The sequence below is a fragment of the Peromyscus maniculatus genome, chromosome 22 (assembly GCF_049852395.1).
Source record: "Peromyscus maniculatus bairdii isolate BWxNUB_F1_BW_parent chromosome 22, HU_Pman_BW_mat_3.1, whole genome shotgun sequence".
Classification (NCBI taxonomy): Eukaryota; Metazoa; Chordata; class Mammalia; order Rodentia; family Cricetidae; genus Peromyscus; species Peromyscus maniculatus.
In genome coordinates this window covers 9,837,132-9,854,407 of record NC_134873.1, presented here as the reverse complement: position 1 = coordinate 9,854,407, position 17,276 = coordinate 9,837,132, and the positions used below count along the sequence as shown (strand labels likewise).

Below are 17,276 nucleotides of genomic sequence, written 5' to 3'. Positions count from 1 at the left end.
ACCACCATCAGCACCACCACCAACTCCATCCTCATCACCACCATCAGCACCATCACCAACTCCATCCTCATCACCACCATCAATACCAACAACTCCATCCTCATCACCACCATCAACACCAACAACTCCATCCTCATCACCACCATCAACACCACCACCAACTCCATCCTCATCACCACCATCAGCACCATCACCAACTCCATCCTCATCACCACCATCAACACCAACAACAACCCCATCCTCATCACCATCAACATCACCATCAACCATCCTCATCACCACTATCACATCACTATCACCAGCACCACCATCATATCCATCATCAACACAATCACCATCTCCACCATCATCATCTCCATCACCCCCATCACTACCCATCACTATCATCAGCATCAACATCACCAGCAACACCACCATCATCATCATCACCATCATTACTGTCACTGTGATGTTACCAAAAGGATGGCCTCTCATAGTTATTGATTTAAAAGACTGTTTCTTTTCAATACCCTTACAAGAAAAAGACAGAGAAAGATTTGCTTTCACAGTGCCTACTTATAATAATTCTCAACCAGTTAAAAGATTTCAGTGGAGGGTTCTCCCACAGGGAATGTTGAATAGCCCAACTCTGTGCCAATATTTTGTACAACAGCCATTGGAAGTGATACGTAAAAAATTTCCTAAATCTATAATTTATCATTATATGGATGATATTTTACTAGCTGACTCAAATGCAGATACTTTAGAAAGAATGTTTGAAGAAGTAAAGAAAATTTTGCCTTGCTGGGGATTACAAATTGCTCCTGAAAAGATACAAAGAGGAGATTCTATTAATTACTTAGGATATAAAATAGTGTGTGTGGTGTGTCAAGGGAGAACCCAGAAGCCTTCAGGACAAAAAAAATTGCTTTCACAGTGCCTACTTATAATAATTACAAAAAAATTAGACCCCAAAAGGTGCAAATTAGGAGAGATAGACTACAGACACTTAATGACTTTCAAAGATTATTTGGAGACATTTCTCATCTATGAACTATTGTTGGGGTAAAAATGATGAACTGACTAATTTGTTCAAAACCTTAGAAGGTGACAAGGACTTAAACAGTCCAAGAGAATTATCACCTGAAGCTGAGAAAGAATTGGCCTTGGAAGAAAAGAAAGTACATGAAGGGCACACGGATCGTATTGATCCAAAGCTGGATTGCATTTTGGTTATTTTACCTTCTAGGCATTCTCCTACTGGAATATTAATGCAGAGGGAAGATATTATATTGGAATGGATATTTTTACCAAATAAACCAAATAAAAAATTAAAAACTTATGTGGAAAAAATCTCTGACTTGATTTGAAAAGGAAAATTGAGACTTCGTCAATTAGCAGGAATAGACCCAGCAGAAATTGTCATACCTTTAACTAAGGAGGACATTGAAAAACTATGGACAGAAAGTGAATCTTGGCAAAGAGCTTGCAGTAATTTTTTGGGAGAAATTAACAGCAAATATCCCAAAAGTGATAGAATTGATTTTATAAAGAGAGCTGATTGGATCTTCCCTCGAATTGTACAGGAAAAAACCATATCTGGAGTTCATATATTTTATACAGATGCCAACAAACAAGGAAAGGCAGGTTACAAATCAGAAAATTTAAGTAAAGTGGTTCAAAGTCCGTAAAATTCAGTTCAAAAATCAGAATTGTATGCTATTCTGTTGGTATTAATGGATTTTTCAGAACCTCTCAACATAGTAACTGACTCTCAGTATGCTGAAAAAGTGAGTTCTACTCTGTCAAATAATAATAATAATAAGGCACTCCAATACTGTGACTTTAATAATTGCCCAGAGTCACCTTCCTTTGCTCCCTTCCCCGTCCCTCCCCAGCAGCTCTTGGCTCAGGGTAAACTCAGAAGTGCTTGGGATCCAAATAATAAATTGCTGATTGTCCTGAAAGCTTCTGAGTTCTCCCTTGACACCACACACACACACACACACACACACACACACACACACACACACACACACCATTTTAAAATAAGAAAATGTGATTGTACTCACCAGAGGTGCACGGACAAGTCCTGAGGAGGACCCTGGAAACAGAGAAAAAAACCCGGTCTCAGAGAAGAGGCCTTTGCCTGGAAGACTTCAGGAACACCCGCTCATATCCACTCCACTAGCATCTGCTGCTTGGGTACCATGTTCCAGGCACTGTGCCACTCAAGGGAAAACAACACTAGAATCCAGTTGACTTCCCTCGTGTCTATACATCACATACAACACACATACATCAGCCTCAAGCCAAAGGTGCTGCTGGCCACCCTTCCAGCATGACCCAAGCTGGGAAGACAGTCTCAAGGAGAGACTGTGTGGATCAAGCTGCCCATGATGTGCCTGTGGGAGATGCTCTTAATTATGTTAACTGATACAGGAAGCCCAGCCCACTGTAGGTGGATCGTTCCCCAGGCAGGGATCCTGAACCATATCAAAGAAGATAAACTGAGAAGAGTATAAGCAAGTGAGCAGGTGACGTGCACACAGTTGTTTCTCTCTGATCTCGACTGTCAACGTGATGTGAGCAGCTGTTTGAAGTTCCTGCCTTGACTTCCCTACAATGATGGGCTGGAATCGCAGGCTGAAATAGACCCCTTTCTCTTCCAAGTCACTTCCTGTCAGGCATCTTATCACAGCAACAGAAATAAAACTTGGACACCAGGAATGGTGTTCCCTTCCTTCAATGGTGGACAAAAGTCTGCACAATATGACAGATGCATAAAGTGGCAGGTCGACAGAGGACATGGAAGGAGGAGCGAGAAGGCCCGGAGGAAAGAGGGGATGGCAGGACTGAGGAGGAGGGGGCGGGGGAGAAAGGGAGGGAGGGGGTGGTGAAAACAGACGAACGAGGTGGCACACATGTCTGACATTGACTTTATGAATCCCGTGGCTGCATGCAGTGAGCATTCCCCACTTAAAACCATACTGAAGGAGGATTGTCTGACTTGTGCGGATCATAGAAATCATGCCTTCCAGCAACGATGGGTAGGCGGTGGCAGGTAGACACATGGATAGAGAAAAGGGACAGAGCTTCCTAGGCAAGCTGTCCACCACTCAGCTATATTTTCAAACCTAAATGATGTATGTTTGTGTTATTGTTTAGATTTGTCGGGAGTGATGGGGATGGAGTCAGGGCCTTGTACATAAAAAGCAAGTACTCTAAACCCTAGTTAAATCTCAGCCCCTCACTGGGGGATTCTAGGCGAGGCTCCACCCCTGACCATGCCCCCATCCCCTCACTCTGGAATTCTAGAGGAGGGCTCCACGCCTGTGCCGTGCCATGCCCTAGACCTTGAGATGACCAATCAGTTTTACCCAATCAGGAAGGAACAACGGAGATTGAAACTCACAACATAATTTGACATTACAGAAATTTAAGTTCACACTGAGGGCATATATATGTGGCATGAAAGTAAAGGAGAACTGTTTGGGAAGAGGATCGCGAACAGGAGGGAGGGGAGGAGGAAAGGGAAGGCAGTTGGAGGTAAATATGAACAAAAGACAATGATGTAAACAGAAAATCATCATTAGGAAACCCATTGTTTTGATGCTAACTGGAAGTTAATTTAGGGCTAGCAAGACGGTCAGTGAGAAAAGGTTCTTGCCTGCAGGTCTGACCACCAAGTTCAAACCCCAGGATCTGCATAGCAGAAGGGAAGAACCAGCTCCCACGAGTGTCCTTCAGCCTTCACATGTAAGCCATGGGAGGCACACCCACACACATACAAAATAAATGACTGTAACATGCACTATTTTAAAGATGAGTCAAAACTACTGAACTCGAAGGCTGTGGCCCCTGGTAGATGAGCCAAGCTCCAGTCAATGGCCTCACACCCATGCGTGTGTGGGCAGCACAAATTGAACTCTGGGTTAATTTTAAAATAACAAACAAAAAGAACACAAAGTTGGTAGGGATGAGAGTGGATTTGAGAAGAATTAAGGGCATGAATGGTGGGGGAATATGGTGAAAACATATTGTATGCATGTACAAAATGCTCCAAGAACTGATTTTAAAAATTGTATTTTTAGAAGAAAAAGAAAAAAATAACAATGAACATGGAACCACTGAGAAGAAATGACAGCTCTGTCCATCAGGAGAGTGGCCAGAAGAAGGAGGCCATGATGCCTTCACAGGACTCCGTTCAGTGCTTAGGAAAGAAGCCAGGGACTGGCTCTCCTTCTGGGCCTCTGCCTGCCCCATACAACACCCCAAGAAAAGTGCAAATTATTTCATACAAAAAACAAGAAGCTTCCACAGTCAGCAATCATACGCTGACTCCAAGGTGGCTCAGGGGAGTAGACAAAGCCTGGGTCTGGCAAGGTGTGGCCTGCCATGTTGGACAGGATGGGTAGGGGCATGACAGATGGATACACAGATGATGCATGAGGGATTCTCAAGGTGACCTCCCTGGTTGGTTTCGTCCCCCAGGCCTCTATCTGAACCCTTGACCCTCACAATCCCGAGTTGAGGCACTCACGTGGACGTAGGGACGCACTCTGTTACAGGGGAACCAGCCAACTTCATTAGTAGCAGTATTTCTTCCCTAAAAAGGCAGGAGGCAAAAGCATGAGCAGAATTTATAGGTATCCATTTGCACGTGTGTGTTTGTGTGTGTGTGTGTGTGTGTGAGAGAGAGAGAGAGAGAGAGAGAGAGAGAGAGAGACAGTCAGACAGAGAGAGAGAGAGAGAGAGAGAGAGAGAGAGAGAGAGAGAGACTATGCACTTACCTGCATGCATACATCCATTTCTCCTCTCAATGGATACCATGTTTATTCATCTCTCACTCACCATGAGGAATTAGGGACATGTTTCAGAGGTAGAGGCCCTGCCTAGAATCCCCCAGTGAGGGGCTGGGGACTTGACCAGGGTGGAGCCCCCACCTAGAATCCCCAGGTAGGGGCCAGGAGTATGGTCAGGGATGAAGCTCCTGTCTGGAATCCCCCACTGAGGGCCTAGGGTATGGCTCAGCAGATAGAGTTGCTTAGCATCCTTGAAGCCATGAGATCCACCCTAGCACCACAAGATTAAAAAAAAAAATCTAATCCATAGAATTAAAGATATTGTGGTGGCCTTTAGAGCTGCCAAGGAGTACCAGGCTCCCAGGAAGGTGGTCGTCCCTGGATATCTCCACTCACATACCCATGCCACAGGGACCCACTCCAGAAACTCGCGAGACTATGGCCCCACTCCCTCAGGTTCCCTGCACCCATAACCATGACCTCATCTACACTTGTACTTCTCCGGAAGCAACTCAAGGGCCTCATGAGGCTGGGCCCTGACCCCTCCATGTCGCCTGTGCTTATAACTTCATGCCTTGCCCCTCACTTCTACAGCCACAGTCCATACCTCCCACCAGTTGTGTTCAGCCTCTGCCTTAGTGAGCTCCACAATGTCCCCAGGGTTGAGCCGCAAAAATACTCCAAAGGCTCCAGGTGGGGGAGGGATCCCATAGTACTCCTGAAACACTTCCATCTTGGGCAGACCTGGAGGTGGAAGGAGATAGAACGACATGGCTAACAGAACGCTCAAAGCTGTGTCTAAGATGAGAAAGACTGATCGTACCAAGTGGTGGTGAGAGTGTGGGGAGACTAGAACTCAAGCTGAGCAGCATCTACTGAAGTGTATTTGCCCCGGATCCCAGCAACACCACTGCGGCTTACATACAAGGCAATGTATTCACAGCTGCCTAGAAGTAGAGCCCCCACCTAAAATCCCCCAGTGAGGATCTGGAAGTGTGGTCAGGGTGGAGCCCCGCCTAGAATCCCCCAGTGAGGGGCTGGGGGCGTGGTCAGGGGTGGAGCCCCGCCTAGAATCCCCAGTGAGGGGCTGTGGGCGTGGTCAGGGTGGAGCTCCGCCCAGAATCCCCCAGTAAGGGGCTGGGGGCGTGGTCAGGGTAGAGCCCCGCCTAGAATCCCCCAGGGAGGGACTGGGGTGTAGTCAGAAGTGGAGCCTCCTCCCCCTCCTGGAGTAGCATCCAGATGCTTCCCTCATAGCACTCAGCACACTCACCCAGTTCATTCCTTTTCTTTTCCTGGGCCCTTCGATGTAGCTTGTCCTAGAGGGGGAGATAAAGAAAGTAGGCACCTATTCCCAGCCAGGTGATTCCTTAGCTCTTCACTGTCCTTGTCCAGCCAAGGATGGTGATGCCCATTTCTAGGGTCTCCTGGTTCCTCTCTCATGAGCCTCTGTGATTTCCCAAGTACAGAATGAAATTGGATCTTACCTTCTTCATAGTGCCTGAGAAATCTACGGAAGGGAAAAGTGCATATTCAGAAAGAAAATCCCCCCACAGAGAAGCAAGCCCATCTCCCCCACATTGGCCGAGAAATACCTTGCCCATGGCGGCCACATGGAGGCACTCTCCCCAGACACTCTTTGTGTGCAGGTGCCCTGCACCTATGACAGCGATATCCCTGGTAGAATGTGCCTCTGGAATGCAGGAGAGATAAAGGAGAGTCATGAGGTGTTACTGGTACCCTAACCATCAACACATGTCCTTTGAAAGGAAGCAAAGGCTAAGTGTGGTGATGCACACCTGTCATGCCAGCATTGGAAGGATGAAGCAGACAGTATGTCCAAGTCTAGCCTGGGCTACTAAGGGAGACACTATCCAAAAGAAGGATAAGGGAGAAGAGGAGAAGGAAGACAGGTGGAGGGGGAGTAATGGATCACAGTAAGGCATCCCTTCTCTCAAGCAGGTGACCAGTGAAGGATCTCTCTCTACAGAGGAAAGTCTGAGCAAGCCCAAGGCTCAGGATCTCCCACACACCCACCTGAGTAACATCTGGCAGGCCTTGCAGGAAGTGGTCTCCTCAAAGGAGAACATCTGGAAGTCATGCCCATTAGCTGTGGCATTCTCTGGGTAGATGTTGGAACTAGAGAGAGAATTTGAAAGCAAAGAACCAATATGTCATCCCATACATGGACGAAGAGCATTCTACAGAATAAAGGTATTGCAATATCCATGCATGGATGTTTGAATTACATTCCATCTTCAGGCTACTGTGAGTTGGGTGCTGTGAGTATCAAAGAGAGAGGAAGCAGGTGGGCAGGTACCATAAGGCTAGGAGAAGGAGGGAGAGTGATAGTTTACAGGGTACAGAGTTTCCTTTGAGGTGATGGCAGGGTTCTCAGCTAAGAGGTGATAATTACACATTTCTAATGTGTTAAATGCCATGGAGTTGTAGCTAAAAGATGTTTGGGGTTTTGTTATACAACTTTCACCTCAACAGAATGAAGAGCAGGTGGAGGGGGCAGCAGAGGAAGAGAAGGAGGTGAAAAGAGAGAAACAGATGGAAAAGTGGGAAGGGAGTGTGTACACAGAGGAAGAAATGGAGGAGAGGAGAAGAAAAACTAGAGAAAGAATGGAAAGGTAGAGGAGAAAGAGATGAGAAGGTCTTCGTTTTTATTTTTGTCCTTTTGTTTTTAGTTTGTTGTTACTGCTGTTTCAGGTTTTTCATTTTTAGCTTTTGGGACTTTTGTTTGTTTTTAGTTTATTGTTGCTGGGGTTGATTTGGTTTGGTTTGGTTTTTTTGTTTGTTTGTGTGTTTGTGTGTGTGTGTGTGTGTGTGTGTGTGTGTGTGTGTGTTTTGTTTTGTTTAGTGTGGAGAGTGAACCAAGCAACAGGAGAAGGGGACTCACATGGCCATTTCAAACTGTTCCATCCACTTCTTCTTCAGCTCCCGAGTCTTGAAGAACAGCTCATAGCCCTGGGCGCCTTGATCCTCGATGAGAAGGAACATATGGCTCCACTGTATGTGGAGAAATGGGTCTCAGATTGAACCCCCTGCAGAAGGCAGGACCACATCCCACCTTCCCCTCATCCCTCGGGGTAGCAAACCACTCCTGCTGCTGGATATGTGCGCGGATGTGTTCACACAGGGCCGTCTAGACCATCCAAACACACATGCACAAGCCCAAAAGCCACACACGGCCTTCCGTACAGCAAGCCATTATCCATGTGTTTATTCTCCAAAGGGGTAGAGGGAAGAGAGGAGGAAGGAGACGGAAGAAAGGAAGAGAGAGCTGATCCAAGAGGGAGATTTCCACTCTGTTGTGGAATATGACTCTAACTATGTAAAGGTGTGTTACATTTGTTTATGCTGCATTTGTTTCACAATGTAAGGATGGGGATTTAATTATGTAAAGATGTGTTTCATTTGTTCATTTGCCTGCCTAAGGCACCTGATTGGCCTAATAAAGAGCTGAATGGCCAATAGCTAAGCAGAGAAAGGATAGGTGGGGCTGGCAGGGAGAGAGAATGAATAGGAGGAGAAATCCAGACTCAAGAGGAACTAGAGAAGAAGAGAGGAAAGAATGAGGGAGATGCCCAGGGCCAGAAGCCAGGCAGCCATCAACCAGCCAGACACAGAGACAGCAAAAAAGTACGAAAAGGCAAAAAGCCCTGAGGCAAAAAGTAGATAAAGAGAAACAGGTTAAGTTAAAAGAGCTAGCCAGAAAAGAGCTGAGCTAGAGCTGAGCATTCAAGACTAATAAATAAGTCTCTGCATCTCCCATCCAAATGGGAGCTGGATGGTGGCGCAAAAGAAAAAACCTGGTGTACAACTCAAGCATCATGTCCACACTCTGACCAGTGGAATCTTGTCAACAGCCCACCTCCCCTCTCCTCACCCATCACTGTCTGGGATCCTGTGTTACTTTCTTTGTAGAATCCCTTTCCTTTCCATCCTTAGTTCCTGCGATGTAAGTGCGATGGCAGAGGGGATAATGCCTGGGTTTTTGCTATTTTTTATTGTTTGTTTTTGGTTTTGTCCCTTGAGGTCTGTGTTTCTAGTTGGAAGTTGCTGTAGTTTTCGCAGCACAGACACTGAGCCCAGGGCCTCCCACAATCACTCAACCGCTAAGCTCATCCCAGACTGGCTCTGAACTCACTCTGTAAACCAGGCAGGCCTTGGACTTGAGGTCCTCCAGCCTCAGACTCCCAAGTAGCTCAGATTACAAGTCTGCGCCACCAAGTCCACCACCATGTCTATGCTAGTGCCCTCATGAACGGTGCAGATATATAAGGGCTCAGCACTGGGCTGGGGCAATGGCTCAGCCAAAGAAGTGCTTGGGGACCCGAGTTCGAACCTCAGAACCTACATTAAAAATATCAAGAGTAGCCAGATGGTGGTGGCACACACACTTAGTCCCAGAACTCTGGAGGCAGGGGCAGGCAGATCTCTGTGAGTCTGAGGCCAGCCTGGTCTACAGAGCGAGATCCAGGACAGCCAGAGCTGTTACGCAGAGAAACCCTGTCTCAAAAAAACTGTGTATGTGTGTGTGTGTGTGTGTGTGTGTGTGTGTGTGTGTGTGTGTGTGTGTGTCAAGAGTGATGTCTTATGCTTGTAATCCCAGAGCTGGGGAAGCAGAGATGGGCAACTCTCTGGGTCTCCCTGATCAGCTAGACTTAGCCTAACGGGCAAGCCCCAGGTTCAGTGAAGAAAAAACAAAACAAAACAAGGTGTTGGGTGACCCCTGAGGAATGGCACCTGAGCTTGCCTCTGGACTCCAACTTACACACAGAATAGAATTTTTAAATGAGAAGATTAAATAGCAAGTAGTTAGCCTCTCTCTCACACCCACATGCAGGCAGCCCCAAGGCCAAGCTGCGCGAGCACCAATCCGGCTGACAGAGCCCACCTTCTTGTTGTCTCGCTCCCCGGAGGAGTCATCCCGAACTTGGAAGGTGTGCAGGTTCACCGAAGCCTTGAGGTCATAGGAGTCCCCGCGGCGTTTACAGATAAGCAGCGCTTTGTCCAGCAGGAAGGCATACCTGCAAGCCTCCAGGTCAGGGACCCGGGTCTGACCCCTCACCCTTCCAACTCCTCCGATCCCCGTCTCCCAGGCCTCTCCCCTCCTGCAAGGTGGATTCTCACCCTGACCTTGACCAACTCAGTCAAGCTCAACGGTATATTCTAACCTCACCCACGTGATCTGAGTTGGCACGGCCCTGTCCGACTTCACTCACCACACATCCATCAAGACTCCACGGACAGTTAAGGTGATTCCACCAACCTCTCCATCTATCAATCAGGCCCCATTCCTCTACTTGACTCAGGCTCCTCTCCAAATTTAGGAACTTCGCCCACATGTCTGTTCGGGAAGCTGACCCCACCAAGAATCCTTCAGGTATATCTTGGCTCCACTCATCTCTCTAGGCGTCTAGCCATGCCCCCTGGCCAGACTGCACCCCAGATCCATGTTGACTCTACCTACTTGCCTGTCTAAATACCTGGACTCATATGGGCATAGTGTCTCTTGCCTTTAATTCCAGCACCCAGGAAGCAAAGGCAGGTAGATAGATCTCTGTGAATTCAAGGCCAGCCAGGGCTACTTACAGACCCTCTCTTACAAATAAGAGACCCTGACCCTACATAGGTTCACCTTAAATGTATGTTCACCCTGCCCACCCATCTAGAAATCAGGCCCCACTACTGCCCAAGCCTCGCCCCATACTCAAATTGACTCTGTTCCACCTTCCACCCAAGCGCTGGCCCCGCCCACACCCTCTGCTCCTCCCTTGGTTCGAGTTGGCTCCACCCACCTGTCCGTCTTTGACCGACGTTCCACTGAGGCAATCTTGAGCTCACCATCAATCTTAGGCCGGCCATAGTTGGCCAGAGACTGGTCCTACACAGTAGGCAGAGTGGAGTTTAACCATGGCTCTCCAGAAGGGGATCAGCACCCTGCCCGTGGGTCCACACCCTTGGCCCACTGGACTTCACCCCTCACCAGGTTCTCAATGGACAGCTGGAAGTTCGTGATCTGCCGCAGGGTCTCATTGTCCCTCTTGACCTCATTCACACACTGTGCCAGGTCCTGTGGGCAGGAAACGGTAAGACAGGCTTCCTTGCCTATGCCCCTGGCCCGACCCCTTCTGTGGGCAGTAGAGGATCAGCCCCCACCAGGAGGCAGAGAGGTTGCTCCCAGCCTGGGTACCCAACCAGCAGCACCCGCTCCCTCACCCTCATGGCGTCCAAGGCCAACCGCAGGTTCTCCTTTTCCGTGGCATCCTGCGTGTGTTTCACTAGCTCCTGTGTGGACCAAGGAGTCAGGTGTCACCTGGGCCTGTCCCTATCCCCCGGAAGAACTTCCAACCGATGCTGACCCACCAGGTCCTCCTAGAGGCTGGGGCATGACCCAAAAGCTGATGCATCCAACCCCTGGAAGCCAGCTCTTCCCTATGCTCTAGGTACAGCTTAGGATGCTGTAAGGATTCATTTTAAAGGTCATGTTGACAGCCGAGAATCACCTGAGAAGAGTCTCAGTGAGGGACTGTCTGGACGGGGTTGGCCTGTGTGTGAGTCTGTGGGGATTGTCTTAATTGTCTTCATAGAGGTGGGAAGACCTGTCCCTTGTGAGTGGCACCACTGCCGGGGTCTGGTTCCTGGACCTGTGTAAGTGTAGGGATTGCTCTAAGCCCAAGTGAGGGACCATTCGTTCAGTGGGCGCTGCACTTGATTGTGGGCGTGGTTAGCCGCTTTGACTTCCTGCCTCGACTTCCCAAGGTGGTGGGCTATAACCTCGACAGTGAGCTGACTAAGCGCTTCCTCCCTTATGGTTGCCTTTGTCTGGGCATTTCCATCTCAACAAGACAAAGGAGACTAGAGCAGCACCCAGCCACAGCCAGGGAGCCCCCGCCTTGTGCCGGCACCTGGAGGAGGAGGTGGTATTTCAGCACCCGCTGCATGGGCACCATCAGCAAATCCCGCAGGGTGAATCGGCCGTTGTTGGCTCTCTGGGAACATTCCTGGAAGGGCAGAAAACAGGAGCATCATGGGAACCAGATGGACGCGGGAGGGAGGGGGGAGGCAAAGGGAGGGGAGGAGGAGGACAGACAGACAACAGTACAGATGGTCAGTCTGTAAAGCGCTTGCTGCACGAGGAACTGACTTCCATCCCCAGAACCCACAGTTAAAACAAATACAAACTAAAGATAAAATAAACTGGGCAGGTTGGTGGAGGCAGCTGTGAGCTCGGCGCCAGTCCGCCTAACCAAACAAGCAAGCCTCAGGTCCCAGTGAGAGACCCTGTCTGAAAAACAAGGTGCTGGGACTGGTGAGATGGCCCATCAGGTAAAGAGGCTTGCCAACAAACCTGACAGTCTGAGTGCGGTCCCTGGTGCCTCCACAGACACACTGTGGCCTGTGCGCACAGGGAGAGCAAACACACAAAGAAGATGTATTTATGTAAAGGTAAAAGAGGGTCTGCAGAGACGCGCGGCGGTCAAAGGCACGGGCCGCTCCTGCACAGGACCCGGGTTGGATTCTCAGCACCGACATGGAGACCCACAACCATCTGTAACTCCAGTTCCAAGAGATGGGACGCCACCTTCCGGCATCCACAGGCATGGCCCGCAAGTGGTGCACATGGACATACATGCAGGCAGGCAAAACTCACACCACATAAACAAACAAAAAAAAATTAAAAAGGTGGAATGTGAGAGGGGTACATACCCAGTGTTGACTCTGGGCCACTACATGAACATGTGTGCATACACACACACACACACACACACACACACACACACACACACACACTTTGAATAGATATGTTTGAGTAGCTTTCTATTCCCATGCCTTTCATCACACAACCCACCCAAAGCACAGCTTCTCCCAGCAAAGGAAATAAGGAAAGGGGGATGTTGTGGGCTAACAGAGGCTTCCTATGAGTCAGGGGAGGGGAGACAGGTGGGGGGCAGCATTGGACTTAGCCGGTGGGGGAGGGAGAGGGACCCATGGGCCACACTGGAATCCAATTCAGATGAAGTCTCAGCCTTGGCATCAGGGCTTTCCCAGGATCAGGGTCTTAGGGTAAAGTTGGGTCATCATCCCAAAACCAGGGTTCAGTGTGAGGTGAGATCTGGGTTCAGGGTCAAGGCAGGTCATCTCAAGGTCAAGGCGCTGCTGAGGTATGGGCTCAGAGTTGTGGACCATATCTTCCCTGATCTATTTTCTCTGCATGGCCTCTGGAAGCCTCTCCCCTCAATGGCCCCAGCTAGGGGCTGGGGAGACAACTCAGTTGGAAAAATGCTTGCCATGCAATTATAAAGACCTGAGTTTGAAAGACCAAAGTTCATCCACATGAACAGCCAGGCATGGTCACATATGTCTATAACCCTGGGGGGCAGGAGTTGGCAGGGGACAGAAACAAATATGAACTGTCTGACCAGCAAGTCTGCCAATCAGTGAGCTGTGGGCTCAGTGAGAGACCGTGTCTCAAAATATGAGATGAGGAGCTATAATGGAGGACACCAACCTCTGGCTTCCGAATATACATGTGCACACAAGCACACACACACACACACACACACACACACACACACACACACACCAGGCATGGTGGTAAATAATTGTAATTCCAGCTCTGGGAAAGTAGAGACACTCAGGTCCCTGGGGCTCCCTGGCCCGTCTAGCCTACTAGGTGAGTTCAAGAGCAGTGGGAGACCCTGTCTTAAAAATCAAGGTAGGTGGTGAGACACAAGGCTGTCCTCTGACATCCACAAGCAGGCGCACACACGTGCATGGACGGACAGACACATATGCATGTGCACACCTCATGCACAAAAGATTGTAAATTGCAAAGTGGACCCAACTCCATCTGTCCCGTGCTCCCCAAGACCCATAAGCAGAGCGGGGGATCCCTCCAGGGCGGCACAACCCCACCTCCAGCTTCATCTGCACATCCTCCCTCGCTGTGGCCACTTGATCCAAGCGCTTGCTGGCCGACTCCACCTGACTGCAGTAACGGCCATAAACAAGGAACCTGTGGGCCAGGGTGGGACACCGCGGAAGGGTGATTATGAGGTCAGAGATATCTAAGCACCCATTCTGGCCTCATTCATCCCAAACGCATAACCCCGAGCCACAGTTTCCCCATCTGTAACACAGGCCTGGCAGCAATACCTCCCGGGGGGTTACTTGAACAGTAAACGGTAGCGTGCAGCTGAGGCTCTTACCAGACTGTTGCATACAGTCTGTGCCCAACGGTTGTTGACTTCACAATTATTGTGCACCAACTGTGTGCCAGCCCCTGTTCTAAGTACCTGATACAATGGTTTAGTCAGTCCTTATTGTAACCCTGAACAGGAGGATTCATAGTTGAGGAAGCAGAAGCTTCCCAGTGACACATAGCGGAAGTAAAAATTAAACAAAAGCTGGGAAAGCCAGCTGGGGGAGTGGCTCAGGGGTGGAGCCACGCCTAGAATCCCCCAGTGAGGGGCTGGGGGCGTGGTCAGGGTGGAGCCCCGCCCAGAATCCCCAGTGAGGGGCTGGGGGCGTGGTCAGGGTGGAGCCCCGCCTAGAATCCCCCAGTGAGGGTCTGGGGGCGTGGTCAGGGTGGAGCCCCGCCTAGAATCCCCCAGTGAGGGTCTGGGGGCGTGGTCAGGGCGGAGCCCCGCCTAAAATCCCCCAGTGAGGGACTGGGGGCGTGGTCAGTGGTGGACCCCCCCTAGAATCCCCCAGTGAGGGGCTGGGGGCGTGGTCAGGGTGGACCCCCCCTAGAATCCCCCAGTGAGGGGCTGGGGTGTGGTCAGGGTGGAGCCCCGCCTAGAATCCCCCAGTGAGGGGCTGGGGGCGTGGTCAGGAGTGGATCCCCCCCTAGAATCCCCCAGTGAAGGGATGGGGCATGGTCAGGGGTAGAGGTTCCACCCGGAACCCCCCAAGTCCTGGACTCACTCAGCCTTCATCCCGCATTCAGTGAAGAACCCTGCCCAGTGTTCTCTAATGTCTCCCATGCTCTGGCATGGCTGTGATCTCCAGAGTCTGGTCAGCCACGTCTCACCTTTCCTTATACTTGATGAAGACCTGGTACAGCATGGTTGCTCCCGGGGCAGCCAGGGCATCCTTCAGCTCCTTCAGGAAGTGGGTGTGCACAGAGAGCAACTCCTACCCCAAGGGGAAAAGGAAGGAAAGACGGGGCTGGAGCCCGGGCACAGACACAGCAGCAGGAGAGGAGAGCGCTGCACCCGTGGTCCAGGCGGGTGAGGCTCAGAGATTATCTCCTTGGAAACAGGCGAAGAGGGCTGGGGACCGCCGGCTCACCTCGATGTTGACGAAGATGGTCTCCATGTCTTGAGGCTTGAGGAATCGCTGTAAGGGCTTCATGAAGTGCTGAGGAGAGCGGAGAGAGGGTAAGACGAAGAGGATCCTCCATGCAGCTCGCCCAGAGGGACAGAAAAGAGGATGAGGCAGGGGAAACACAAACAGCAAGAAACAGACACAGAGAGACGACAACAACACAAACAAACGGCAAGGAAGAGACAGACAGACTGACTGACAGAGAGAGATGGAGACAGAAACAGAGACAGTACAGAAAGACACAGGCACCTGCATAGTGATAGGAATACACACACACACACACACACACACACACACACACACACACACACATACACACACACACATACACACACACACATACACACACATACATACACACATATACACACATATACACACACATACACACACACACATACACACACATATACACACACATACACACACACACACACACACACACGGGGTGGGGAAACAGTTCAAGAGCAACAGAAACAGAGATGGACAGAAACAGAACTAGAGACAGGCAGAGAATTAGAGATTGAGACACACACACGAACAGGAGAGGGGAGTGCAAGCAAGAAAAACAGAAGAAAGAGAGACAAATAGAGACAGAGAGAAGAAAGAAATGGAGAGCTAGGCATGGTGACACGTGCCTGTCATAACAGTGCTTCTAGGCCAGCTGGGCTACATAGTGATAAAATGAATAAATGTAATTAAAAAATCAAAAGGGAGTGCCCATACAAAAATTGTCTCCAACTGTTCCAAGGCAGAGTTATCACCAATCGCCCCAAAGTGGACACCATCCAAGTCCACCAGCAGGCGACAGACCAAGTGTGGTCCCTCCACGTGCTGGAATATTACTCAGCAAGGAACAGGCTCCGACACATGTGGAGGGACCCCACGGACATTGTGCTGGGTGAGAGTCCCAGACACAAAAAGGACCACATGGTATGGGGCTCTCAACAGGAAATGTCCAGAGCAGAAGAATCCAGAGACAGAAAGTGGACTCGTGGGTCCTGGGAGAATGGAAAACTGAAAGGTGACAGCTGAGGTACAGTTTGTCTGTCTAGAACGGTACCATGTTCTATAATTAGACAGTGGCACTGGCTGCCCATGCCTGGATTTAACAATGACTGAGTGGGTTTTTTTGGGTGTATTTATCCATCTCTATTAAGCTGGGTTTTTTAACAATGGAGCCAGGGGTGGTGGCACATGCTTCTCATCCCAGCACTCAGGCAGCCTGGGCTACATTGGAAGGCCCCTTATGAGGAGGCAGGGAGGAGACACCCCTGGCAGGGCCCATGGGCGTAACGCACCTGATGGATGGAGCCCAGCGTGTCTGTATACTTCTCCTCAGTCTGCTGGATCTCCCGCAGGCAGCAGCAACGTTTGTCGTACTCCGTCATCTTGGGCTGTGAACAGGGACCGCAGAGGCTGGTGACGCGTTCTTCAACTCTCCCCACCTCCCCACCTGCCCAGCCCTTCCCAGACCCACACACCGGCGTAGGCACGGTCTCTGAACGCATGAGGTCCTCGTAGATCTCATCCCCCTCTGCCTCCTCATTCTCCACGCAGTCATAAAGGTCCTCATCTTCCTCCGCAGTATCACTGGGGGACAGATTCAAGCCATGTCCCCAAGCCAAGGACCCATCAGATCCCTTCAGAATCAAGGCTGAATCCGCAATGCCCCCCGGGCCTTTCAATGTGTCCCCCTCAGAGCCCAGGACAGATACATGTCTCCTCAGACCCTGGGACAGATCTGTGCCCCTCAGACCCCAGGATGGATCTACATCCCTCAGGCCCTGGAACATATCCATGTCCCCTTAGACTTCAAGAAGATCCATGTCCCCTCAGACCCCAGGAAGATCCAGGTCCCCTCAGACCCCAGGAAGATTCATGCCCCCTCAGACCCCAGGAAGATCCATGTCCCCTCAGACCCCAGGAAGATCCATGTCCCCTCAGACCCCAGGAAGATCCAGGTCCCCTCAGACCCCAGGAAGATCCATGTCCCCTCAGACCCCAGGAAGATCCAGGCCCCCTCAGACTCCAGGAAGATCCAGGCCCCCTCAGACCCCAGGAAGATCCAGGTCCCCTCAGACCCCAGGAAGATCCAGGTCCCCTCAGACCCCAGGAAGATCCATGCCCCCTCAGACTCCAAGAAGATCC

The 17,276-nt window shown here is 50.2% G+C and overlaps 1 protein-coding gene across 1 annotated transcript in view; it reads right to left on the bottom strand.

The window, feature by feature from the left end:
• The window catches only part of Vav1 (vav guanine nucleotide exchange factor 1), a 52,738-nt gene that overhangs the window by 14,079 nt on the left and 21,383 nt on the right, over positions 1–17,276 (bottom strand). Inside the window, exons 5-22 of the mRNA XM_006996086.4 lie at positions 16,610–16,718; positions 16,427–16,522; positions 15,090–15,158; positions 14,830–14,933; positions 13,713–13,812; positions 11,702–11,797; positions 11,013–11,081; positions 10,780–10,866; positions 10,592–10,677; positions 9,688–9,820; positions 7,687–7,796; positions 6,819–6,920; positions 6,377–6,474; positions 6,269–6,291; positions 6,055–6,100; positions 5,392–5,528; positions 4,523–4,588; positions 2,052–2,083 (exon numbers count right to left, since the gene is read on the bottom strand). Coding sequence (XP_006996148.1) covers positions 2,052–2,083; positions 4,523–4,588; positions 5,392–5,528; positions 6,055–6,100; positions 6,269–6,291; positions 6,377–6,474; positions 6,819–6,920; positions 7,687–7,796; positions 9,688–9,820; positions 10,592–10,677; positions 10,780–10,866; positions 11,013–11,081; positions 11,702–11,797; positions 13,713–13,812; positions 14,830–14,933; positions 15,090–15,158; positions 16,427–16,522; positions 16,610–16,718 — 1,563 coding nt within the window. The remainder of the gene's footprint in view (positions 1–2,051; positions 2,084–4,522; positions 4,589–5,391; positions 5,529–6,054; positions 6,101–6,268; positions 6,292–6,376; positions 6,475–6,818; positions 6,921–7,686; positions 7,797–9,687; positions 9,821–10,591; positions 10,678–10,779; positions 10,867–11,012; positions 11,082–11,701; positions 11,798–13,712; positions 13,813–14,829; positions 14,934–15,089; positions 15,159–16,426; positions 16,523–16,609; positions 16,719–17,276) is intronic.